The sequence below is a fragment of the Neofelis nebulosa genome, chromosome 8 (assembly GCF_028018385.1).
Source record: "Neofelis nebulosa isolate mNeoNeb1 chromosome 8, mNeoNeb1.pri, whole genome shotgun sequence".
In the NCBI taxonomy this organism is placed as follows: Eukaryota; Metazoa; Chordata; class Mammalia; order Carnivora; family Felidae; genus Neofelis; species Neofelis nebulosa.
The window spans coordinates 77,607,519-77,635,343 of NC_080789.1; the positions used below are offsets into that span (position 1 = coordinate 77,607,519).

General features: G+C 38.4%; 1 protein-coding gene across 14 annotated transcripts in view; it reads right to left on the minus strand.

The window, feature by feature from the left end:
- FGD4 (FYVE, RhoGEF and PH domain containing 4) overlaps nt 1-27,825 on the minus strand; it is a 253,092-nt gene that overhangs the window by 22,963 nt on the left and 202,304 nt on the right. For 11 of the 14 annotated variants that reach the window (XM_058743130.1, XM_058743136.1, XM_058743140.1 and 8 more), the window contains 3 exons: nt 25,459-25,599; nt 18,178-18,318; nt 11,351-16,995 (listed from right to left, as the gene is read on the minus strand). In XM_058743130.1, coding sequence (XP_058599113.1) covers nt 16,738-16,995; nt 18,178-18,318; nt 25,459-25,599 — 540 coding nt within the window. In that variant the 3' untranslated portion in view covers nt 11,351-16,737. Of the gene's footprint in view, nt 1-11,350; nt 16,996-18,177; nt 18,319-25,458; nt 25,600-27,825 lie in introns of those variants that run through there. The other 3 variants (XM_058743131.1, XM_058743133.1, XM_058743132.1) reach the window with 1 other exon arrangement.

Sequence of the window (27,825 nt, forward strand, 5' to 3'; positions counted from 1 at the left end):
ATTTGGCAAGTGTATATAACAATTGTAAATATCTATGCATCAAACATAGGAGCACCTAAACATATAATTATTAACAGACCTAAAGGGAGAAATTGACAATAATACTGTCAGGGAACTTTAACACCGCATTTACCTCAATGGATAGATCATTCAGCCAGAAATTCAATAAGGAAACAGTTGCCTTTGAACACATTAGACCATGTAGACTTAACAGATATATACAGAACATTCCATCCCCAAACAGCAGAATACACATTCTTTTTTAAGTTTATTTATATTTGAGAGTGAGAACATGTGCATGTACATGCAAGGGGGTGGGGAGGGGCAGACAGAAAGGGAAAGGGAATCCCAAGTAGGGTCCATGCTGTCAGTGCAGAGCCTGATGCATGGCTTGAACCCATGAACCGTGAAGTCATGGCATGAGCCAAAATCAAGAGCTGGATGCTTAACCGACTGAGCAACCCAGGCACCCTTACACATTCAAGTGTACATGGAACATTTTCCAGGACAGATCATATGTTAGGGTACAAGTCTCAATAAATTCAAGATTCAAATCAGATGAAGCATCTTTTCTGACCACAATGTTATGCAACTAGAAATCAATTACAAGAAAAAAAAAACTGGAAAAAAACAGAAACATGTGGAGGCTAAATAGCATGCTACTAAACAACCAATGGGTCAATGCAGAAACCAAAGAGAAATAAAAAAACACCCAGAGACAAATGAAATGGAAATATAATGCTCCAGAGCCTCTGGGATGCAACAAAAAGAGTTTTAAGAGGAAACTTTATGGGAATACAGGACTACCTCAAGAAAAAAGAAAAATCTGAAAGAATCTAACCTTATACCTAAAGGAACTATAAAAACACAAAGCCCTAAGATAGGGGAAGGAAATAAATATCAAAGTGGAGCAAAATGAAATATACTAAAAAAAAAAAATGAAACAATGAGCTAGTACTTTGAAAAGAAAAAATTGATCAGCCTTTAGCCAATTCATCAAGAAAAAAAGAGAGAAGACTTAAATCAGAAATGAAAGAGAAGAAAGTACAATGGACATCACAGAAATACAAAGGATTATAAGAGACCACTATGAAAATTATATGTCAACAATCTGGACAACCTAGAAGAACGAATAAAATCCTAGAAATATACATTTTTCCGAGACTGAATCAGGAAGAAACAGAAAATCAATTCCATTACTTGTAATCAAAAAGCTCCCAACAAGCAAAAGCCCAGGACCAGATGGCTTCACAGATGAATTCTATCAACATTTGAAAATGGGTTAATACCCATCCTTTTTTTAAAAAAAACACTTTTCGGCTTTTGAAGATGGCGGCGTAGGAGGACGCTGGGCTCACCGCGCGTCCTGCTGATCACTTAGATTCCACCTACACCTGCCTAAAGAACCCAGAAAACCGCCAGAGGATTAGCAGAACGGAGTCTCTGGAGCCAAGCGCAGACGAGAGGCCCACGGAAGAGGGTAGGAAGGGCGGCGAGGCGGTGCGCGCTCCACGGACTGGCGGGAGGGAGCCGGGGCGAAGGGGCGGCTCGCCGGCCAAGCAGAGCCCCCGAGTCTGGCTGGCAAAAGCGGAGGGGCCGGAGGGACTGTGTTCCGACAGCAAGCGCGACTTAGCGTCTGGGAGGTCATAAGTTAACAGCTCTGCTCAGAAAGCGGGAAGGCTGGAGGACAAAGGGAGGGAGAGCTGCTGAGCCCCCGGACGGCAGAGCTCAGCTTGGTGGGGAACAAAGGCGCTCGCCAGCGCCATCTCCCCCGCCCATCCCCCAGCCAAAATCCCAAAGAGAACCAGTTCCTGCCAGGGAACTTGCTCGCTCCGCGCAAACACCCAACTCTGTGCTTCTGCGGAGCCAAACCTCCGGTATCGGATCTGACTCCCTCCCGCTGCCACAGGGCCCCTCCTGAAGTGGATCACCTAAGGAGAAGCGAGCTAAGCCTGCCCCTCCTGCCCCGTGCACCTTGCCTACCCACCCCAGCTAATAGCCAGATCTCCAGCACCACAAGCCTGGCAGTGTGCAAGTAGCCCAGACGGGCCACGCCACCCCACAGTCAATCCCGCCCCTAGGAGAGGGGAAGAGAAGGCACACACCAGTCTGACTGTGGCCCCAGCGGTGGGCTGGGGGCAGACATCAGGTCTGACTGCGGCTCCGCCCACCAACTCCAGTTATACACCACAGCACAGGGGAAGTGCCCTGCAGGTCCTCACCACTCCAGGGACCATCCAAAATGACCAAACGGAAGAATTCCCCTCAGAAGAATCTCCAGGAAATAACAACAGCTAATGAACTGATCAAAAAGGATTTAAATAATATAACAGAAAGTGAATTTAGAATAATAGTCATAAAATTAATTGCTGGGCTTGAAAACAGTATACAGGACAGCAGAGAATCTCTTGCCACAGAGATCAAGGGACTAAGGAACAGTCACGAGGAGCTGAAAAACGCTTGAAACGAAATGCAAAACAAAATGGAAACCACGACGGCTCGGATTGAAGAGGCAGAGGAGAGAATAGGTGAACTAGAAGATAAAGTTATGGAGAAAGAGGAAGCTGAGAGAAAGAGAGATAAAAAAATCCAGGAGTATGAGGGGAAAATTAGAGAACTAAGTGATACACTAAAAAGAAATAATATACGCATAATTGGTATCCCAGAGGAGGAAGGGAGAGGGAAAGGTGCTGAAGGGGTACTTGAAGAAATTATAGCTGAGAACTTCCCTGAACTGGGGAAGGAAAAAGGCATTGAAATCCAAGAGGCACAGAGAACTCCCTTCAGACGTAACTTGAATCGATCTTCTGCACGCCATATCATAGGGAAACTGGCAAAATACAAGGATAAAGAGAAAATTCTGAAAGCAGCAAGAGATAAACGTGCCCTCACATATAAAGGGAGACCTATAAGACTCGTGACTGATCTCTCCTTTGAAACTTGGCAGGCCAGAAAGGCTTGGCACGATATCTTCAGTGTGCTAAACAGAAAAAATATGCAGCCGAGAATCCTTTATCCAGCAAGTCTGTCATTTAGAATAGAAGGAGAGATAAAGGTCTTCCCAAACAAACAAAAACTGAAGGAATTTGTCACCACGAAACCAGCCCTACAAGAGATCCTAAGGGGGATCCTGTGAGACAAAGTACCAGAGACATCACTACAAGCATAAAACATACAGACATCACAATGACTCTAAACCCGTATCTTTCTATAATAACACTGAATGTAAATGGATTAAATGCGCCAACCAAAAGACATAGGGTATCAGAATGGATAAAAAAACAAGACCCATCTATTTGCTGTCTACAAGAGACTCATTTTAGATCTGAGGACACCTTTAGATTGAGAGTGAGGGGATGGAGAACTATTTATCATGCTACTGGAAGCCAAAAGAAAGCTGGAGTAGCCATACTTATATCAGACAAACTAGACTTTCAATTAAAGGCTGTAACAAGAGATGAAGAAGGGCATTACATAATAATTACAGGGTCTATCCATCAGGAAGAGCTAACAATTATAAATGTCTATGCGCCAAATACCGGAGCCCCCAGATATATAAAACAATTACTCATAAACATAAGCAACCTTATTGATAAGAATGTGGTCATTGCAGGGGACTTTAACACCCCACTTACAGAAATGGATAGATCATCTAGACACACAGTCAATAAAGAAACAAGGGCCCTGAATGATACATGGGATCAGATGGACTTGACAGATATATTTAGAACTCTGCATCCCAAAGCAACAGAATATACTTTCTTCTCGAGTGCACATGGAACATTCTCCAAGATAGATCATATACTGGGTCACAAAACAGCCCTTCATAAGTTTACAAGAATTGAAATTATACCATGCATACTTTCAGACCACAATGCTATGAAGCTTGAAATCAACCACAGGAAAAAGTCTGGAAAACCTCCAAAAGCATGGAGGTTAAAGAACACCCTAGTAACGAATGAGTGGGTCAACCAGGCAATTAGAGAAGAAATTAAAAAATATATGGAAACAAACGAAAATGAAAATACAACAATCCAAATGCTTTGGGACGCAGCGAAGGCAGTCCTGCGAGGAAAATACATTGCAATCCAGGCCTATCTCAAGAAACAAGAAAAATCCCAACTACAAAATCTAACAGCACACCTAAAGGAAATAGAAGCAGAACAGCAAAGGCAGCCTAAACCCAGCAGACGAAGAGAAATAATAAAGATCAGAGCAGAAATAAACAATATAGAATCTAAAAAAACTGTAGAGCAGATCAACGAAACCAAGAGTTGGTTTTTTGAAAAAATAAACAAAATTGACAAACCTCTAGCCAGGCTTCTCAAAAAGAAAAGGGAGATGACCCAAATAGATAAAATCATGAATGAAAATGGAATTATTACAACCAATCCCTCAGAGATACAAACAATTATCAGGGAATACTATGAGAAATTATATGCCAACAAATTGGACAACCTGGAAGAAATGGACAAATTCCTAAACACCCACACTCTTCCAAAACTCAATCAGGAGGAAATAGAAAGCTTGAACAGACCCATAACCAACGAAGAAATTGAATCGGTTATCAAAAATCTCCCAACAAATAAGAGTCCAGGACCAGATGGCTTCCCAGGGGAGTTCTACCAGACGTTTAAAGCAGAGATAATACCTATCCTTCTCAAGCTATTCCAAGAAATAGAAAGGGAAGGAAAACTTCCAGACTCATTCTATGAAGCCAGTATTACTTTGATTCCTAAACCAGACGGAGACCCAGTAAAAAAAGAGAACTACAGGCCAATATCCCTGATGAATACGGATGCAAAAATTCTCAATAAGATACTAGCAAATCGAATTCAACAGCATATAAAAAGAATTATTCACCATGATCAAGTGGGATTCATTCCTGGGATGCAGGGCTGGTTCAACATTCGCAAATCGATCAATGTGATACATCACATTAACAAAAAAAAAGAGAAGAACCATATGATCCTGTCAATCAATGCAGAAAAGGCCTTTGACAAAATCCAGCACCCTTTCTTAATAAAAACCCTTGAGAAAGTCGGGATAGAAGGAACATACTTAAACATCATAAAAGCCATTTATGAAAAGCCCACAGCTAACATCATCCTCAACGGGGAAAAACTGAGAGCTTTTTCCCTGAGATCAGGAACACGACAGGGATGCCCACTCTCACCGCCGTTGTTTAACATCGTGCTGGAAGTTCTAGCATCAGCAATCAGACAACAAAAGGAAATCAAAGGCATCCAAATTGGCAAAGATGAAGTCAAGCTTTCGCTTTTTGCAGATGACATGATATTATACATGGAAAATCTGATAGACTCCACCAAAAGTCTGCTAGAACTGATACATGAATTCAGCAAAGTCACAGGATACAAAATCAATGTACAGAAATCAGTCGCATTCTTATACACTAACAATGAAGCAACAGAAAGACAAATAAAGAAACTGATCCCATTCACAATTGCACCAAGAAGCATAAAATACCTGGGAATAAACCTAAGCAAAGATGTAAAAGATCTGTATGCTGAAAACTATAGAAAGCTTATGCAGGTAATTGAAGAAGATATAAAGAAATGGAAAGACATTCCCTGCTCATGGATTGGAAGAATAAATATTGTGAAAATGTCAATACTACCCAAAGCTATCTACACATTCAATGCAATCCCAATCAAAATTGCACCAGCATTCTTCTCGAAACTAGAACAAGCAATCCTAAAATTCATATGGAACCACAAAAGGCCCCGAATAGCCAAAGTAATTTTGAAGAAGAAGACCAAAGCAGGAGGCATCACAATCCCAGACTTTAGCCTCTACTACAAAGCTGTCATCATCAAGACAGCATGGTATTGGCATAAAAACAGACACATAGACCAATGGAATAGAATAGAAACCCCAGAACTAGACCCACAAACGTATGGCCAACTCATCTTTGACAAAGCAGGAAAGAACATCCAATGGAAAAAAGACAGTCTCTTTAACAAATGGTGCTGGGAGAACTGGACAGCAACATGCAGAAGGTTGAAACTAGACCACTTTCTCACACCATTCACAAAAATAAACTCAAAATGGATAAAGGACCTGAATGTGAGACAGGAAACCATCCAAACCTTAGAGGAGAAAGCAGGAAAAGACCTCTCTGACCTCAGCCGTAGCAATCTCTTACTCGGCACATCCCCAAAGGCAAGGGAATTAAAAGCAAAAGTGAATTACTGGGACCTTATGAAGATAAAAAGCTTCTGCACAGCAAAGGAAATAACCAACAAAACTAAAAGGCAACCAATGGAATGGGAAAAGATATTTGCAAATGACACATCGGACAAAGGGCTAGTATCCAAAATCTATAAAGAGCTCATCAAACTCCACACCCGAAAAACAAATAACCCAGTGAAGAAATGGGCAGAAAACATGAATAGACACTTCTCTAAAGAGGACATCCGGATGGCCAACAGGCACATGAAAAGATGTTCAACGTCGCTCCTTATCAGGGAAATACAAATTAAAACCACACTCAGATATCACCTCACGCCAGTCAGAGTGGCCAAAATGAACAAATCAGGAGACTATAGATGCTGATGAGGATGTGGAGAAACAGGAACCCTCTTGCACTGTTGGTGGGAATGCAAATTGGTGCAGCCGCTCTGGAAAGCAGTGTGGAGGTTCCTCAAAAAATTAAAAATAGACCTACCCTATGACCCAGCAATAGCACTGCTAGGAATTTATCCAAGGGATACAGGAGTACTGATGCATAGGGGCACTTGTACCCCAATGTTTATAGCAGCACTCTCAACAATAGCCAGATTATGGAAAGAGCCTAAATGTCCATCAACTGATGAATGGGTAAAGAAATTGTGGTTTATATACACAATGGAATACTACGTGGCAATGAGAAAAAATGAAATATGGCCTTTTGTAGCAACGTGGATGGAACTGGAGAGTGTGATGCTAAGTGAAATAAGCCATACAGAGAAAGACAGATACCATATGGTTTCACTCTTATGTGGATCCTGAGAAACGTAACAGAAACCCATGGGGGAGGGGAAGGGAAAAAAAAAAAAAAAGAAAAGAGGTTAGAGTGGGAGAGAGCCAAAGCATAAGAGACTGTTAAAAACTGAGAACAAACTGAGGGTTGATGGGGGGTGGGAGGGAGGGCAGGGTGGGTGATGGGTATTCAGGAGGGCACCTTTTGGGATGAGCACTGGGTGTTGTATGGAAACCAATTTGACAGTAAATTTCATATATTAAAAAAAAAACTAAAAAAAAATAAAATAAAATAAAAATAAATAAAAAAATAAAAAAAATAAAATAAAATAAATAAAAAAACACTTTTCTAATTTTAATTTTTTAAAGTAATCTCTATGCCCAATATGGGGCTTGAACTCACAACCCTGAGATCAAGATTCACATGCTCTACTGAGTGAGCCAGCTGGGTGCCCTGATACCCATCTTTCTTAAACTATTTAAACAAATTGAAGAGAAAGGAATGCTTCCAAATTGTATGAGGCCAACATTATCTTGAAACCAAAACCAAAGAAACATACCACACACACACACACACACACACACACACACACACACACACACTGCAAACCAATATCCCCAATGAACGCAGACGCCAATACCCTCAACAAAATATTAGCAAACTGCATTGAACAATTAAAACATTAAAAGGATCATTCCTCATGATCAAGTGGGATTTATTCCAGGGATGCAAGGATGGCTCAAAATACACAGTCAATTAACAAATTGAAGGACAAAAATCATACGATCATCTCAATAGATGCAGAAAAAGCATTTGACAAAATTCTACATCCATTCATGATAAAAACATAGTGAGTATAGAAGGAATATACCTCAACATAATAAAGACCATATATGACAAACCCATAGCTAGCATACTAAATGGTGAAAGCTGAAAGTTTTTCCTCTAAGGTCAGGAACAAGACAAGGATATCCACTTTCACCACTTTTATTCTTTTGGGTTTTTTTTTGAAATTTATTTATTTATTTTGAGAGACAGAGAACATAAGCAGGGAAGGGGCACAGAGGGAGTGAAGGACAATCCCAAGCAGGCTCTGCACCATTAGTGCAGAGCCTGATACGGGGCTTGAATTCATGAACCATGAGATCATGACCTGAGCTGAAATCAAGAGTCAGATGCATAACCAACTGAGCCGCCAAGGTGCCCTTCACCACTTTTATTCAACATAGTACTGAAACTCCTAGCTGCAGCAATCAGGTAAGAAAAAAAACACATTCAAATTGGTAAGAAAAAAGTAAAACTGCTATATTGCAGATGACATGATACTATGTGTAGAAAACCATGAAGACTCCACCAAAAAACTATTGAAATAAATGAATTCAGTAAAGTTGCAGAATACAAAATCAACATATAGAAATCTGTTGCGTTTCTATCCATTAATAACAAACTCACGGAAGAGAAATTAAGAAAAAAAAAACAACACTGGGGCATCTGGGTGGCTTAGTCAGTCAAGTGTCTGACTCTTGATTTCAGCTCAGGTCATGATCCCAGGGTCATGGGACCGAGCCCTACATTGGGCTACAGGCTGGCTGAGCATGGAGCCTGCTTGAGATTCTTTTTCTTTCTCCCTCTCTCCCTGCTCCTTCCCGCTTGCTCTTGCTCTCCCTCTCTCAAAATAAATCAAGTTAAGGGGCACCTGAGTGACTCAGTGTGTTGAGTGTCTCACTCTTGGTTTTGGCTTGGATCATGATCTCATGGTTCATGGGTTCGAGCCCTGCATTGGGTTCCACACTGATAGTGCAGAGCCTGCTTGGTATTCCCTTTCTCCCCCTCTCTCTGTGCCCCTCCCCTGCTTGTGCTCTCTCTCAAAATAAATAAAATTTAACATAAATAAATTTAAAAAAGAAAACCCCATTTACAACAGCATCAAAAAGAATAAAATGTGTAGGAATAAATTTAACCAAGGAGATGAAAGGCCTATATTCTGCAACTATAAGATAGTGATTAAAGAAACTGAAGACAACACAAATAAACAGAAAGATACACCATGTTCACAGGTTGGAAGGATACTGTTAAAATTTTCTTACTACCAAAAGCAATCTATAAATTTAATACAATCCTTATCAAGATACCAACAGTGTTTTTTACAGAACTGGAACAAATAATCCCCAAATTTGTATGGAACCACAAAAGTGCTCAAAAAGCCACAAATAGTCCAATTACAAAAATGGGCATAAGACATGAATAGATGTTTCTCCAAGGAAGACATACAGATGGCCAAAAGACACATGAAAAGATGCTCAACATCACTATTCATCAGGAAAACGCACATCAAAACCACAATGAGGTATCATCTTATAGTCAGAATGGCTATTATCAAAAAGATAAGAAATAACAACTCTTGGCAACGATGGAGAAAGTGGGACCCTCATGCACTGTTGGTGCGGCGGGAATGTAAATTGGTGCAGCCACTTTGGAAAACAGAATGGAGCTTCCTCAAAAAATTAAAAATAAAAATACCATACCACCCAATTAATTCTCTCAGCTCTTTACCCAAAGAAAAAGAAAACACTGGTTAAAAAAGATATATGTTTAGTTTACTGCAGCATTATTTACAATAGCCAAGATATGGAAGGAACGTAAGTTATCTATCAATAAAGATGTGGTATATATAAATACAATAGAATATGTTCTGCTGTTCTTTCATAAAAAGGAATAAATCTTGTCACTTGCCACAGGGATGGACCTAGAGGGCAATACGTGAAGTAAATCAAAGAAATATAAACACTATATGATTTCACTTATATGTGGAATCTAAAAAACAAACGAACAAAAAAATCTCATAGAGATGTGGTGGATGCCAGAGGGGTGGGAGGATGGGAGAAATTTGTGAAGGTGTTTGAGAAATATAAACTTCCAGTTATAAAAGCAAGTCATGGGGATGAGAAGTACAGTAGAGAGAATATAGTCAATATTAGAAGATGGTAACTAATGGCAAACATTTTGTAATATATATAATTATTGAATCAGTATATTGTACACCTGGAAATAATTAACTATAGTTCAATTAAAAATAAGATATTATGTGCTGAATGCCTCATGTGGGCTAGGCAATTTACTAAAATATCACCTAAGTCCCACAACGTTTCAAGAAAGCGTTTGTGTCTAAAGTCACAAATAATGGAAGTCAGGTATTTCTAGCCAGTTAAGTATGAGCCGCTATGTTAATGTATGAGTATAAACCGCCACTCCAAAGAATGGTTTGCAGAACATCAACATCACCTGAGACCTTGTTGGAACTGTGTCATCACAAACGTGTTAAATCAGAATCTGCACGTTAACAAGTGATTCCTATGTACATTCGTTCGAGAAGCCTTGAGTTACCCACACTGGCTCTCTCCACCATGTTTCTAATCTGGTATAAGGTGAACTCAAACAAGTCATATCAATGAGCCAAGGACAACCTTTAGTTTAAGGAATTCTGCAGCTGATGCTAATTGTTTTTATTAATTTTTTTTTAAGGTTTATTCATTTTTCAGAGATGGAGAGACAGAGTGTGAGTGGGGGAGGGGCAGAGAGAGAGGGAGACACAGAATCCAAAACAGGCTCCAGGCTTTGAGCTGTCAGCACAGAGTCTGATGTGGGGCCCTAACTCACGGATGGCGAGATCATGACCTGAGCTGAAGTCAGATGCTCAACCGACTGAGCCATCCAGGCGCCCCTGATGCTAATTGTTTTTGGGTATCAATTAATAAATTAATTCATTACTTTACCTGTGAAATCATACTGTTCACACATTCCTTTTTGAGATATGTTTTATGTTTTAAATCAAAAGCCAGTAACTGGGTGAAACCCAGTGAAGCATTCCATGAAATACAATTTACCTGTAGAGTGCTTTGCAGTCAGCAAGTGCCTTTTTCATATTTCTTGGACTGGCCATAAGACTTTATTATTGGGACTCAGGTAAATTGTATAAGGTCATATAATACGTAATAGCAGGACTACAACTCAGACAGTTTCTCTGACTTCCATTTCCATGTCTGTTTCCCCACATATGACTGGAAAATTTAGGCGAACACCATTAACTATGGAGTAGAGCAGTCGTTTCTCAGAGAAGAGAGCAGCACTGTTGTAGTGCTTCCTGCCGATGTAATCTTGGAGTTATCACAGGGAGAAGTCCCTATTTCCACACCTGGGGAACCCGGACTTCTGTCACAGCCTTATTCTTGAGAGATTTACACAGGTTTTGGTAGGGAATGAGAGGTAGGAAGCAGCATTGGTACTCTATTGGAGTAACTTTTCTCTGAGACAAACAAAATCATGTGAACATCTCCAATCCTGGCTGCAATAACATTTAAGTCTTTATAATTCATTTAAGGACGTATTTATTTACAAGATACAAATGCTTAATATTTAATAGGAATTAAAGTGCTTAATTTTACAATGTTTCCAATTCTATGCCTTTTGACCAAATATACATATGTTACACAATATATACACTATATGCAAATATTTTACATTCATATAGCTAGAAAAGAATTACTTTTTGTGTATGCTTTTTTCACATTGGAGTTAACTCTAAAATTCTGATAACATACCTTTTCAAACTGACCAGTCAACAATTCAAAAACCCAGATAACACTTACTCAAAAATATCAGTCAATTGTCACTCACAAAATAAAATGCTAGTTTGGTTAAAAAAAAAAAAAGTTTTATATACAGATATGATTGCTAATGAATGGAGACCCCTCCCCCAAAGTGATACATTCCAATATCCACATAATATGTAATATATAATACAATTCTGTTATCATAATGGTCCCCACAGACTACTGTGTTTCTTTCCAAACCTGTGTATATATCACTCTATGTATTTGGTATTTACTTATTAAAATATGCTACAATGAGATTTCTTGATTTACTCTCTCACTAAATCTACCATCACAAATTTTAGGAAGAAGGATACCATCATGTAACCCTCAGTGACTCCAATGAGTTAAAAACTATCTTGTAGAAGCCATGTGCTAGTTCTGCCAAATGCTCAGTCCAAAAAGTAGAAAACCATGATTGACTTTAGAGGAATTTTTTACCTCATAAAACAGTGCAGAAAGTGGCCCAATAGGATGAAAGTCTTTTAAGCCTAAAGAAAAAGGTAAGTAATAGAGAAAGACCTGGGGGCAACAGATCCCATCAGTATGCTATTACAAAGACTTCTACTTTATAGTTCATATCCCTACTGCACTTAAAGTATTTTTCTCTTGTCTTAACATACACTGCTCTGATCAGGAGATCAGCAGTCTCTTTCTGTCCACCTCTCTGTTCACTCTTGCTTATTTCAGTTCCTAATTTTTTATTCCTCTTTACTGTATCAGTAAAGAAAGCAAAGTTATCTGCTCATGAGAACATGATTACGGGGCATACAGAAGAATGAATTGTATTAAAAACCCATGTAAATAATTCATGTTAAGATATTTAAGTGAAGAGAACAATTTCTATAAAAATTTCATTCCTATGGAAAAACAGAATTGGAAATCAACAGTGTTTTTACATATATACATATATGCATAAATTCACAGAAAGGGTTTTAAAAGTAGATCTAGTGGTCTTTATATATCAGACTCATATTTTCTAAATCTGAAGAATCTATAGTAGGTAGTAATATGAAAATAAAAAGCAATTTGATTCTACTAAAATTGGATGAGAATGAAGAAGTAACACGATCCACTACAGGTGTCAATACAGTTCTATAGAATAAGAACTGGTTAGCCACAGTTTTTATATTAATACATTCTTGAAGAATACAAAATTGAAGAATGAAAACATTAAGACATTCTTGCCTTTTGAGTTAATTTTAGCTTATTAATACCATGTGCTTAATCTTAGACCCGCTAACACGAATATCATGTGATGTAAGCAATTTTAATTAACCTTCTATTCTGCATTATAGCAAGGATACCTGCAAAAAAAATAAGACCTTTGTTCCTTAGAAGTTTATTTGCTCCTGTTGGTGCCCTTTCCTCTGGACATATCTCGTCCAGAAAGATAATAATTAGAGTTATCACAGACAATATTCTCAGCATAAGAACTTAAGGCTTTAAATATAACCAGAAGTGGGATCTAAAATTTGAAGGGAAAACAACCACCCTGTTTCCACAAAGTTGACGAGAGAAAGTAAAACATAACTGTGAACTCACAGAAGAATTTTTGATATACGGTTTTTAAAGGCATCAATGAGTCTTTAGCAACCCTGCAGCACTATGAAGCTTGTCGTTTTCTTTATATACTCATGACTACTACAAGTACTCTTTTAAAAAATCCAAATGTGTATCTATATATGGGACAGGGTATATTTAAAAGGTTTTTGTAAAAAGTTTAGTACTTTTTTAGGTTGGAGTATTTGTTTTTAATTGGGGTAGGTCACCTGGTGAAGGTAAGTACCCCAACCTGCATGTTATGTTAAACTTCACAGAAAATGAAAGGAGCTTGATGACGTAGTGCAGATGTGCTTAATTCTTTCACTATCCATACCCTTTGCAAAAGTAAAGATGCCCTTGACAGTTACTTGAATCCAAGGAATAATGCCCTCCCCTTCTCTTCCCGAGAAGTTATAGTATCATTTCTAGAAGTTAATTCTCTATCTCCTTGTGGCTAGAGGCATTCGTATTAAAATTTCAGTATAAAAACATACCCTGAAGAATTTTATTGCTTGCATACATGATGGCATCGTAGATGCCATTATTAGGAAAGTGGCTGGTGGCATTTTTCATTACCGAGTCCCACTTAAAATCTGGAGAGAAGTCTGCACTACATTTTGTACTTAATGTACCAAATGGGAGACTTTCAATAAAAGCAAAATTTAAGTTTAAAAAACTGGAATGTTTGTGGTGAGTAGCAGTTTTTATCGAAGAAGTACTTTTTAGGTTTGGAGGAAGGGCACTTTAAAGATGGCTTGGAAAGCACCAAATTAGGGAAGATAAAGAATAAAGCCTATATGGGATGTTGTTTTAATAGGAAAGCAATTAATTGTTTTTTTATGTTCAATTTGTCATGGCTGCTCAGGGGTGTCAAAAACCAAGATGGAGATGGTTCTTGAAACCAATCACACTTTGAAGTCTTTTAGTTTAGTTGAGTGTTTACTAAATGCCTAAGAGTATGCCCTTGCCTTTCTCCAAGTAAAAGCATTAGTGATTCTTTAAGAGAAACAGGTAAGGCTGCTTCAGTGCTTCTCTTTGTGCTTGTCTAAAGAACACGGGGTGAAACATGAAGACGGTGACTGAATAATCAGAAATTCTCTTCTAGTACGAAAATGTCTGATTTTTTTAAATTAAAGATAATGTTAAGAGCACGAGGATATTCTTTTTACAGGAGTGCTCTCTCAATAACCTAAATTAAATGACATTGATATTTATTCAGCCAAAACTTGAGTGTGTCCATATCGCTCGATTTCCCAGGAGAAGAACTTACGGTAGGGAAAGTGTAGTCTGCTTGCTGTTCAAGAGTTTTCAAAACTAACTTGGCCCATAAATCTTCTAACTGGCCCTTATGTTTCCATTGCTCTATCCACATTTACGAAAGTCATGTTTTACTGATAATCATTCTGCATTTTTATTGCTTCTCTTTTCTTGAGATTAAGAACACCAACACATCATCTATAGCTATAGTGTAACCTTCTCAAAAGCCGCCCTGAACACATATGGTGTACATATATACCCACCCCAAGGTTGGCAGCTAGAAAAGAGAAGTAATGTAACATTTCTTTGAGTCTGTCCCTTATTTGATAGGGCCTAAGAAGCTACCTTTATCTCTTTCTGACTCCAAATATTTGGTTTAATGTTAATGATCGTGGCTGACTTTCCTTTTTATAGAGGAAGGCAATCTGTGTCCGTCATAATCAGTTTACCTTCTTTTTTGGAGTGGGGAAAAAAGATACTTTAAATATTTCTTAAAACAGCAGGCCTGAATAAATGTGTGGCAGTCTCAAATTCTGAGTGAATCTATTCTACATTTAAGGTGTCATCCTCAAAGGCCAAGATAGTGGGGTCATTCTTGTGGATTTCTAACTGACTTAGGCATTTAAACACGATAATGTTTGGGGCATAACAGGCTACATGAGGGGAAAAATACTAATTTGGGGAAAAGATTAAATTAAATAGTCAACCTAATGTGAGATTTTAGTCACAACCACAGTATGGTGAAGAGTAGCCTTTGTACAAGAAATCATGTTTGGACTATTAAAAATTCTCCAGAAGATGAGAAAAAGCGCTCAGACTCTCTTCAATCATCTTGTACCTCCCCCAAACTTGCCATTAAAATATTGCTTTTCATTATTGTGTTTGTCCCTCCTCTTCCTCACTGAGGTGGTTAAAAGAGTTGAGCATAAACTTCCTCTAATATCTATCTCCCTGCACCTCAAACACAGGTGATCACGTGTGAATTTTGTTCCCCATCGGACAAAGGAATAGGCCCACACAGTTATCTGAAGTGTTAGTTATATAGTCCGCATTTGGCCATACTTTAACAGTCTTGTGAAAAAGAAAAACATTACAATCAATGTAGTTTCCCTATGTCCCAGTTCTGTATAGAGTCAGGTATCTTGTACAGTTTAGGTTTCTGTGAAAATTTGTGCACATGCTGATATTAACTGCTGCAAAAATTGCGAGATTGTGAAAGATAAAATAACCTGTGTGACTTTGACCATCCCAGTGACCAAAGTGCACTTTATCTCAGAATAATCAAGACTGAAGCATTAATTACACCCTCATCATATATTTCAATAGGTATTATTAGCACCTTCAAAGAGAGGCACTGTTTTAAATAGGCACAGAACGAAAAAATAGTACTTTAAAAATACTGTTGGAACTAATATATCCCATGCCAAATAAATTACTGCTTTTTCTTATTATAAAAATATCAATACCTTAAGATGTCAATCAGTTAAACATAAATCACCAAAAACATTTCTTAAAGTTTAGAACACTGTTCAATTGCAAGATAAAACATGCTTTACATTTAAAAAATAAATTAGAGACAAATATGAACCTAAAGCTGAAGAGAAAAGCATGTATAATATAATTATATTCATATTTAATACTATATACACATAATTGCTATATACTTGAGATATTTTATTCTTAGGAGTATTTCTACAAAAACAAGTATTATCTTTTCTTAATAAGTTGAAAGTTTGAACACCAACAATTTGTCCTTGTTGTTTTAAAAGAACATACATCATTTATGCAGCTTGAGCTTTATAAACTAAATTAAATAAGTTAATACAATAGCCTAAACTGTCCCTGTATTTATTTATTTATTTATTTATTTATTTATTTATTTATTTATTTATTTATTTATTTTACCACGGATCTATTTTGGCAACATGGAGGTATATCTTTCAAACTGTTACAAGTCCTACCTGTGAAGGAGAAGACATTACAGGACCTTAAATGGAGGTGGCCTATTCTAACCTGATAGTGATAGAATCCACTGATAACATTTTCTTCAAGACAAAAGTACATATGCAAGGAATAGCTCATTAAAAAATGTTCCATTTTCACATTATTTCAAACTTTTACCGGTAGAATGGCTCTGCACATTAGTTTCACTATGAATACAGAAACATAGGAAAGTACTTCCCCAAAAGATGCATTTAAGAGCCTATATTTTTCAACATAAAGTGCTAAGAGATGAATGAGGAGGGCTGGGAATGTCTTGAGCTGTAAATCTTAGGACCTCCACACTGTGGATGGTCCTGAAGTTCAGCATTCTGATTTTTTCTTAGGTTCAGGATGATCATCCAAGGTGGTTGGATGCTTGTTGGGACCATCTGGTGTCTCACCTGTGACAGCTAAAAAGATGATTTTCAGCCACTTCTGTTTCAGTTCCTCACTGTCTGCGGCAAAGCTGTGCACAGACTTGGACTGGGTCAGTTTGAAACTGTGCGGCAGGTCTGCACTCCTTGGCATATCGTCCACAACGTAACCCAGGAGTGGAATGGTGGCCTGGGCTCGGACATCCTAAGGAAAAAACATGGTACATAGGAGCGTGAGATGTACTAGCTTGCTGTGCATGGGCCTGTGTGACCTGGCTCCCACTAAACCTCTTTTGCTACCACTGTTCTACACAGATGCACCCTGTGAGCTCTCCGTGGACAGAGATGGGCATCCAGGACTTAGCATACTGCCTGCACGTGAGGCCACTGATAATGCTGGCTGAATGAATTAATGAATGAGAGCTGATACCTAAATCAGCTACGATTCACTGATCCTACACCCTCTCTCTGTGAAGGAGTCTATTCAACTCTTCATTCAGATGAAAAAGGGAAAAAAATAAGGTATCGTATAAAAGCCGCAAATGTTAATGATGATTTCATTACCAAACGCAGCTTTATTTGGTGATCCATATATTCAGGCATCAATGTATTTATGCACAAAAACAGTTACGGGAAAAACAACGAAACAGAAGACGATATATACCTTGGTATTTGTAGTCTATTTCTAAAATAAGGTTTTCCTAGCTCTTAATGCAGACATAGGGTAAAATACAACAGATGCGTTGAAGATTTTATATATTTCCAGGTGAATGCAGGTGTTTTTCAAGCACAACACAAGCCACAGTGTCTGGGGCTGCTCTGGTGAGAAGCTCAGCCTGCATGTCTGTTGTTCCCATAGATTTAGTTCACATCTATGCACACATGGTTCTCAAAAACTTACTACTGGATAATGTTAATCCAAGGTTGATTTAAATTCCCCTTCCTCTCATATTCTTTTCTTTTTCAGGTATCCATCCATTCAGGAAAAAAAAAAACCCCAACTTATAATCATTTCCTGGCATTATAAAGGCTCCTTCTCCTCCTTGCTTCTCCCTCTGCTTCACCCCTTCTCTCATGACCCCTCCTAATCCAACTCACCCTTTCTCAAACCACTGGAGAGGAACGAGAAGAAGGGAGGAGACAAATGAGGCACAAGGGGAAGAAATTATGGGCTATATTTTAAAAAGCAGCCTAAAAACTTTAAAAATCAGTTTAAATAAACTTGAATTTTAGTTACTATTTTTCAATTGTAATGAAAGACAATGCAAGTGGTTGAACTCTCTTGTTCTATAGAGGACAGTAATGGAAAGATTTTGATTTCAGTGTCTATTCACCTCCCTTTGTACCCCAGGACCTCCATCCCCTCAGAAAAATGCAGTTTACATACCTGGGGGGCACCGTACATGTACAGCACAAGAGGGTCTTGTTTGGGGATCACACACCAAGCTTTTTGCCAAGGTTTTGACTTTTCCATATACTGAAGAAAGCTGCACACTACGCTGTTTCCAGACACTTCTGCTGATTCAATCTAAAAAATACAATGGAAGGAGAGTGAGAGAAAGAGAACACAAAATGAACTGGGTAGAGAGTAATTCACCTTATTGGAACATTCATAAAGTACAATATATTCATATAAAATGTCTCTCGGGGATATCCAAAAAGGGCTCATCCCCAATTATTATTTAAATACTTATCTAGATCTTTTATGAACAAGGGAAAATATTTAAGTATTACCAGGCCTCAAATTTAAATAAAGTTGAACATTTATTGAATGCTTGCTATGCAGGCACTTTTCTTAGTTCACTACTTCATTTAATCTTCACCAACCCTAAGAAGATATCATTTGCATTCTCTCTGAGGTTCAGAGAAGAAATTACTTTCCCCAGGTCACACATTAGGAATTGCCATGCTAGAATTTGGATCTGGATCCAGCCTGAGCTTTTTTTTTTTTTTTTAATTGATTTTTTTAAATGTTTATTGGAGAGAGACAGAGCATGAGCGGGAGAAGGGGCAGAGAGGGAGACACAGAATCCAACCAAAGCAGGCTCCAGGCTCTGAGCTGTCAGCACAGAAACCAATGTGGGGCTCGAACTCACAAACCGTGAGATCATGACCTATGCCAAAGTCGGACACTGAACCGAATGAGCCACAGAGGTGCCCCCAGAGACCGAACTTTTTTTTTTATTAAAAAAAAATTTTTTTTTAACGTTTATTTATTTTTGAGACAGAGAGAGACAGAGCATGAACGGGGGAGGGGCAGAGAGGGGGAGACACAGAATGGGAAGCAGGCTCCAGGCTCCGAGCCATCAGCCCAGAGCCCGATGTGATGTGGGGCTCGAACTCACAGACTGCCAGATCGTGACCTGAGTCGAAGTCGGACACTTAACCGACTGAGCCACCCAGGTGCTCCGAGCCTGAACTTTTAACCACAATGCTATACCAGCATCAATGATATAATAACGCGATAGCAAAAAGGTAAATACTGACCAGCAATCAGAATCCTGGAACCCGAGATAATTTAAAAGTTTTTAAAATTGTAGCCCTCAACAAGTACAAAAAGATCGAGATCATTACCGTGCATATATTCAGACCACAATGCTATGAAAGTCGAAATCAACCACAAGAAAAAATTTGGAAAGGTAACAAATACTTGGAGACTAAAGAACATCCTACTAAAGAATGGATGGGCTAACAAAGAAGTTAAAGAAGAAATTAAAAAGTTCATGGAAGCCAATGAAAATGATAACACCAGAACCCAAAACCTCTGGGACGCAGGAAAGGCAATCATAAGAGGAAAGTATATAGCAACCCAAGCCTTCCTAAAGAAGGAAGAAAGATCTCAGATACACAACCTAACATTACGCCTTAAAGAGCTGGAAAAAGAACAGCAAATAAAACCCAAAACTAGCCGAAGACAGGAAATAATAAAGATTAGAGCAGAAATTAATGCTATAGAAACCAAAAAAACAGTAGAACAGATCAATGAAACCAGAAGCTGGTTCTTTGAAAGAATTAACAAAATTGATAAACCACTAGCCAGTTTGATCAAAAAAGAAAAAGGAAAGGACCCAAATAAATAAAATCAAGAATAAAAGAGGAGAGATCACAACCAATACAGCAGAAATACAAAGAATAATAAGAGAATATATTATGAGCAATTATATGCCAATAAAATGGGCAATCTGGAAGAAATGGACAAATTCCTTGAAACATATACACTACCAAAATTGAAACAGGAAGAAATAGAAAATTTGAACAGACCCATAACCAGTAGGAAATCGAATTAGTAATCAAAAATCTCCCAAAAACCAAGAGTCCAGGGCCAGATGGCTTTCCAGGGGAATTCTACCAAACATTTAAGGAAGAGTTAACACCTATTCTCTTGAAGCTGTTCCAAAAATTAGAAATGGAAGGAAAACTTCCAAACTCTTTCTATGAAGCCAGCATTACCTTGATTCCAAAACCAGACAGAGACCCCACTAAAAAGGACAACTATAGACCAATTACCCTGATGAACATGGATGCAAAAATCTTCAACAAGATATTAGTCAACCAGATTCAACAATACATTAAAAGAATTATTCACTACGACCAAATGGGATTTATTCCTGGGATGCATGGCTGGTTCAATATCTACAAAACAATCAACGTGATTCATCACATCAATAAAAGAAAGGACAAGAACCTTATGAACCTCTCAATAGATGCAGAGAAAGCATCTGACAAAACACAGAATCCTTTCTTGCTAAAAACCCTCAAGAAAGTAGGGATAGAAGGATCATACCTCAAGATCATAAAAACCATATACGAAAGACCCAATGCTAATATCATCCTCAATGGGGAAAAACTGAGAGCTTTCCCCCTAAGGTCAGGAACAAGACAGGGATGTCCACTCTCACCACTGTTATTCAACATAGGCTTGGAAGTCTTAGCCTCTGCAATCAGACAACACGAAGAAATAAAGGAATCCAAATTGGCCAGGAAGAGGTCAAACTTTCACTTTTCACAGAAGATAGGATACTCCATATGGAAAACCAAAAAGATTCCACCAAAAAACTGCAAAGTGGCAGGATATAAAATCAACGCACAGAAATCGGTTGCATTCCTATTCACCAACAATGAAGCAACAGAAAGAGAAATCAAGGAATTGATCCCATTTACAATTGCACCAAAACCCATAAAATACATAGGAGTAAATCTAACCAAAGAGGTGAAAAATCTATACACTGAAAACTATGGAAAGCTGATGAAAGAAATTGAAGAAGACACAAAAAAATGGAAAAAGATTCCATGCTCCTGGATAGGAAGAACAAATATTGTTAAAATGTCAATACTACCCAAAGCAATCTACGTATTCAACACAAAATAACACCAGCATTCTTCACAGAATGCTCTCAAAATAACACCTCTCAAAATAACACCAGCATTCTCCACAGAGCTAGAACAAATAATCCTAAAACTTGTATGGAACCAGAAAAGACCCCGAATAGCCAAAGTGATCTTGAAAAAGAAAACCAAAGCAGGAGTCATCACAATCCCGGACTTCAAGCTATACTACAAAGCTGTAACCATCAAGACAGTATGGTATTGGCACAAGAACAGACACTCAGATCAATGGAACAGAATAGAGAAGCCAGAAATGGACCCACAAACGTATGGCCAACTAATCTTTGACAAAGCAGGAAAGAATATCCAATGGAATAAAGACAGTCTCTTCAGCAAGTAGTGCTGGGAAAACTGGACGGCGACATGCAGAAGAATAAACCTGAACCACTTTCTTACACCATACACAAAAATAAACTCAAAATGGATGAAAGACCTCAATGTAAGACAGGAAGCCATCAAACTTCTCGAGGAGAAAGCATGCAAAAACCTCTTTGATCTTGGCCGCAGCAACTTCTTACTCAACACGTCTCCAGAGGCAGGGGAAACAAAAGCAAAAATGAACTACTAGGACCTCATCAAAATAAAAAACTTCTGACAGCAGAGGAAACAATCAGCAAAACTAAAAGGCAACCGATGGAATGGGAGAAGGTATTTGCAAACGACATATCAGATAAAGGGTTAGTATCCAAAATCTATAAAGAACTTATCCAACTCAACACCCAAAAAACAAATAATCCAGTGAAGAAATGGGCAAAAGACATGATTAGACACTTCTCCAAAGAAGACATCCAGATGGCCAACCGACACATGAAAAAATGCTCAACATCACTCATCATCAGGGAAATACAAATCAAAAACAGAATGAGATACCACTTTTCACCTGTCAGAATGGCTAACATTAACAACTCAGGCAACAACACATGTTGGTGAGGATGCAGAGAAAAAGGATCTCTTTTGCACTGCTGGTGGGAAAGCAAACTGGTGCAGCCACTCTGGAAAACAGTATGGAGGTTCCTCAGAAAATTAAAATAGAACTACCCTACGACCCAGCAATTGCACTGCTAGGCATTTATCCAAGGGATACAGGTATGCTGTTTCGAAGGGACACATGCACCCTCATGTTTATAGCAGCACTATCGACAATAGCCAAAGTATGGAAAGAGCCCAATGTCAATGGATGGATAAATGGATAAAGAAGATGTGGTATATATACACAATGGAGTATTACTCAGCAATCAAAAAGAATGAAATCTTGCCATTTGCAAGTATGTGGATGGAACTGGAGGGTATTATGCTAAACGAAATTAGTCGGAGTAAGACTAATATCATATGACTTCACTCATATGAGGACTTTAAGACACAGAACAGATGAACATAAGGGAAGAGAAGCAAAAATAATATAAAAACAGGGAGGGGGACAAAATGTAAGAGACTCTTAAATATGGAGAACAAACAGAGGGTTGCTAGAGGGATTATGGGAGGGGGGATGGGCTAAATGGGTAAGGGGGCATTAAGGAATCTATTCCTGAAATCATTGTTGCACAATATGGTAACTAATTTGGATGTAAATTAAAAAAAAAAAAAAAAAGTTCTAAAATTGCAACAACTCTTTGACGACCCATTTATAGTTTTCTGCTTTGTCCCCTGATATATATATCACTGGCTAAAAAGGGAACAAAATCATTGACTAAATAGATTTTATTATACACATTACGGGAAGCAAGTGGTTTGCTTCTATTTTCAATTGCTCAAATCTTTAGGGTAGCACTACTCAGTGCCATCCACTGAACAGTGCTGGTTCACAAACTGCTCTGTTACCCATTCCAGACAAAGCACAGAAAGTAGGAATAAGCACTTAGAAACTTTTAGAGCAATTTGACTTTGTGATGACATGCAAGCAACATGATTGCATATTTTACAAAAATATTGAGTTGTGTGGCTTGGAAATAAAACTGGCCCTTCATCATAGATACCTTAAGGAGCACTGGCAGGCAAACTACGGCCCACCAGCCCACCACCTGTTTTTGTATGGCCTAAGAGCTAAGAATTTGTTTAGATTTTTTTTGACTTTTATAGATAAAATTTAAAATCAATCTGATGACAGGGAACACTAACTTTGGACTCCAATGAAATGAAACGTTATCTCCCCTACCTACAAAGAATTCCAATCTTATTGCCCTATGATAAAAAACTATACTACATTATTATTGTATTTTGAATTCTGTCAGTAAAAATTTGTGAAAATGTGTTTTCTTTCTTATTATAGAAGTAATGTTTTCAGGTTTTCCTCTTGGCCTGCAAAGACTAAAATAGTTTCTCTGACCCTTTACAGGAAAAGTGTGTTGACTCTCGGTCTAAGGCACATAACACACTAGCTGGCAAGAAGCAAGTTTCAAAATGCATGTACGTGTGTGTACATGCACATATACATACTTATCTTCTACTTATAGACCTCACATAATATATTTATTTGATTAAATAAATATAGGTTTTTCGAGAAAACTACCTAGAGATTTTTAATTCAGAGATACAACCTGAAACCCATCCCTTAAAACAAGTCATTGGACTCATTATATTATTGCTGTGTTTAAAAGTCTTAAGGCTGTGTTCTTGGGAGCGAGTGAAACATGTCTTTCCACCTCCTCGCCAGGGAAAGCCCCATTTAGGTCTGCCTACAAGCAACACATATACCCTAGAAGAATTCAGAGTTAAACTTTTAGCTTTTCAGCCTTAAATGGACTCTGAAGTTTATGATTCTTTTTCACTTAACAGAAATGACCCTTGTATGCTTATACTGTATAGATGCTCAATAAACAGTCATTGATTTTTTTTTTAAAATATTCTTAAAATGTTTATTTATTTTTCAACGTTTTTTTTTTTTTTTTTTTTTTTTATTTATTTTTGGGACAGAGAGAGACAGAGCATGAACGGGGAAGGGGCAGAGAGAGAGGGAGACACAGAATCGGAAACAGGCTCCAGGCTCTGAGCCATCAGCCCAGAGCCTGACGCGGGGCTCGAACTCACGGACCGCGAGATCGTGACCTGGCTGAAGTCGGACGCTTAACCGACTGCGCCACCCAGGCGCCCCTAAAATGTTTATTTATTTTTGAGAGAGAACATGAGCAGGAGACGGACAGAGAGAGAGGGAGACATAGAATCCAAAGCAGGCTCCAGGCTCTGAGCTGTCAGCACAGAGCCCAATGTGAGGCTCTAACTCACAGCCGTGAGATCATGACCTGAGCTGAAGTCAGATGCTTAACTGACGGAGCCACCCGGGTGCCCCAACTGTCACTGATCCCTAATAAAGCATGGAAATTCTTAGTAAACTATGTATGTCTATGACTTTAGATACAAAGAATTATGGTCATGAGCCTATTCTTCACAGACTTTCCAGGCTACCTTGAAATTTCTGCCACAAAGGCCTTATTATATAATTTATTCCTTATGTTAGTATCTTTGAGTGTGAAACTCATTTCAGGTACAAGCTGCATCATAGTGCCCAGGCTTGGGAGGTTCTGACTATTCTAAAAATATGAGTCACATTCACTTGCTAGATATTTTAATAATATTTCAAAGCAGTTACCAGATTACTGTCACTGGCTGCTAAATGATGTTTTTAATACAATAAGCTGGAAGACGTTTTCAGGTAATAAAGTAATAATTTAATATGAATTTTAATAATTTCAGACAGTGGCTTTTGAAGCCAATATGATAAAATTACCAGGTAAACACTATTCTATTAAAAAATACAGTGGAGGGGCACCTGGGTGGCTTAGTCACTTAAGCACCTGACTTTGGCTTAGCTCACAATCTTGCAGTTCATGGGTTTGAGCCATGCATCTGGGCTCTGTGCTGACAGTGTGGAGCCTGCTTGGAGTTCTCTGTCCCTCCCTCTCTTTCTGCCCCTCCCCCAATTGCACATTATCTCTCTCTCTCAAAATAAATAAATAAACTTTAAAAAAAATACACTGTAATGTTGGGCATCAGAAGAGACAACAATTCATACTCTTAATATTTTATTATAGCTGCTTTCACAACATTAATGTATTTCACTCTCAAATGATGTTGAGTAAACATAGCACTGACCCTCTTCTTTCTACACAACTGAATATGATCCCAAAATTAAGCAAGATGAGAGAAAAGTATGAATCTTGCTTCTTCTTCAAATTGTTAAATATTAAGAGAAATAATAAAATATGCTATTTGTATTCTTTAGGGCTAAAAAACAATTCTACATTTCTTGCATAAAAATTCCAGTTCTCCAATATTTAATATTCCATACCTCTAAAATTCCTTTTCTCTTCTTTTCTTCACTGTCCGTGAATCCACTTATTATTTGATAACAGTCTTTACAAACTTTGTTCAATTTTCCACCATCATACTCAAGTTGAGCTTTGTAATCAGAACACTTCCAACAAACCACCTTAAATTAAAAAAAAATGAAGAGTAAATAATCATACAGATTTAAGCAATAATCACTTCCAGTAATACTAAATGAGAAAGAGTTAAATATTTAAGGCATTTACCGGACCAAGAATATCCCATGAACATTAGGAATATTTATCACGGTATTATAACGCTGTTGGTGATGAGCTCTGCTAGTTCATCTTTGTCTTCCTTGCTCTAAAGGTAGGAGACCTTTACCTTTCATATCTCTGGATGTTTCATCAATAAGCTCCCGAAATCAACTCAGGATCTTCCCTGCCTGAAGCTGTTTCCTGACTCCACCCCACCCCTCCAAACCTATTCCCTACTAGTGCTCCCTATCCTGGAAAACAGCACCAGTCATGGCAAGTCAGAAACCTAGGAGTCATCGTCCTTGACATATACCTCTACTTCACCCCATACAGTCACCATATTACAAAGTCCTGATTTTATCTCCTAGATATTTTTTTTCGATTTGTCCATTTCTCTACATCTTCCTTCTAAGTCCAAGCTATTAACATCATACTTCGGACTACTGCAATTTCACGACTGGTCCTTGTAGCATTCTTACCTGAGCGTTCTCTAGCCTCTGTTTTTACATCCATCCAAGCTATTTTCCAAACAGCACCAGATGCTGTCTTAAATATGCTAATCTGATAGGTTTCCCCTCTATTTAAAATCCGTAGTTTTCCCTTTGCTCTTGATAAAGAACAGATTCTTACCGATGGCCCACAATATCCCATATAATTGGCCCCTTTTACTCTCTGTATCCCCAGTGACACTGGCTTCTTAAGAGCCCCTGAAGTGCTATATGCCTGTCCTCTCTCAACTCTGCTTCATTGAGTTATCTCTTGCTCATCATTCAGATGTTGACTCAAATTTCACTTCCTCAAGGAAGACTCCTCCAACTTCCAGAATAAGGAACTGTTTCTTGTCACTATGCTACTGAAGTTCCCTTATTTTTCTTGATGTACTTATTAGTTTAAAAAAAAATTTTTTTTAATGTTTATTTATTTTTGACAGAGACAGACAGACAGACAGAGCATGAGCGGGGTAGGGGCAGGGAGAGAGGGAGACACAGAATCTGAAGCAGGCTCCAGGCTCTGAGCTATCAGCACAGAGCCCGACGCAGGGCTCGAGGTCATGACCTGATCTCACAGACCGCAAGATCATAACCTGAGCCGCAGTCGGACACTCAACCGACTGAGCCACCCAGGTGCCCCATTGATGTACTTATTAGTTTTTAATCATACACTTGTGTGATTATTTGGTGTTTGTAACACTCACCAGGCTGTAAGCTCTGTGAGGCATCATTCTTGTAGATTTTGCTCATAAGGCACACAATAAACTTAGAATGCCAATGAATGAATAAGTATAATGCAAATGCATTCCATTTCTTAGTGAATAGCATTTTTTTCCTAATTATTATAGGTTAATTGTCAAAAAACACTTCCCAGTTTAAAAAATTATTTTCTTGGGGCAACTGGGTGCCTCCGTCGGTTAACTGTCTGATGTCTGTTCAAGTCATGATCTCATGGTTCATAGGTTCAGGCCCCGCATTGGGCTCTGCGCTGACAGCTCAGAGCCTGGAGCCTGCTTCGGATTCTGTGTCTCCCTCTCTCTCTGTCCCTCCCCCACTCATGCTCTGTCTCTCAAAAATAAACACGAAAAAAATATTTTCTTGGCCATAGCAACTTCTCACTAGAAATGTCTCCTGAGGCAAGGGAAACAAATGCAAAAATAAACTATTGGGACTTCATCAAAATAAAAACCTTCTGCACAGCGAAGGAAACAATCAACAAAATTAAAAGGTAACCTACTGAATGGGAGAAGATATTTGCAAATGACATATACCAGATAAAGAGTTAGTATCCAAAATACACAAAGAACTTACAAAGCTCAACATCCAAAAAATGAATAATCAGTTAAAAGATGGGAAGAAGACACAAATAGACACTTTTTCAAAGAAGACAACCAACAGACACATGAAAAGATGCTCAATTTCACTCATCATTAGGGAAATACAAATCAAAACTACAATGAGATATCATATCACACGTATCAGAATGGCTAAAATCAACAACACAAGAAACAACAGGTGTTGGTGAGGATGTGTGGAAAGGGGAACCCTCTTGGCTGTTGATGGGAATGCAAACTGGTGCAGCCACTCCGGAAAGCAGTATGGAGGGTTCCTCAAAAAGTTAAAAATAGAACTACCCTATAA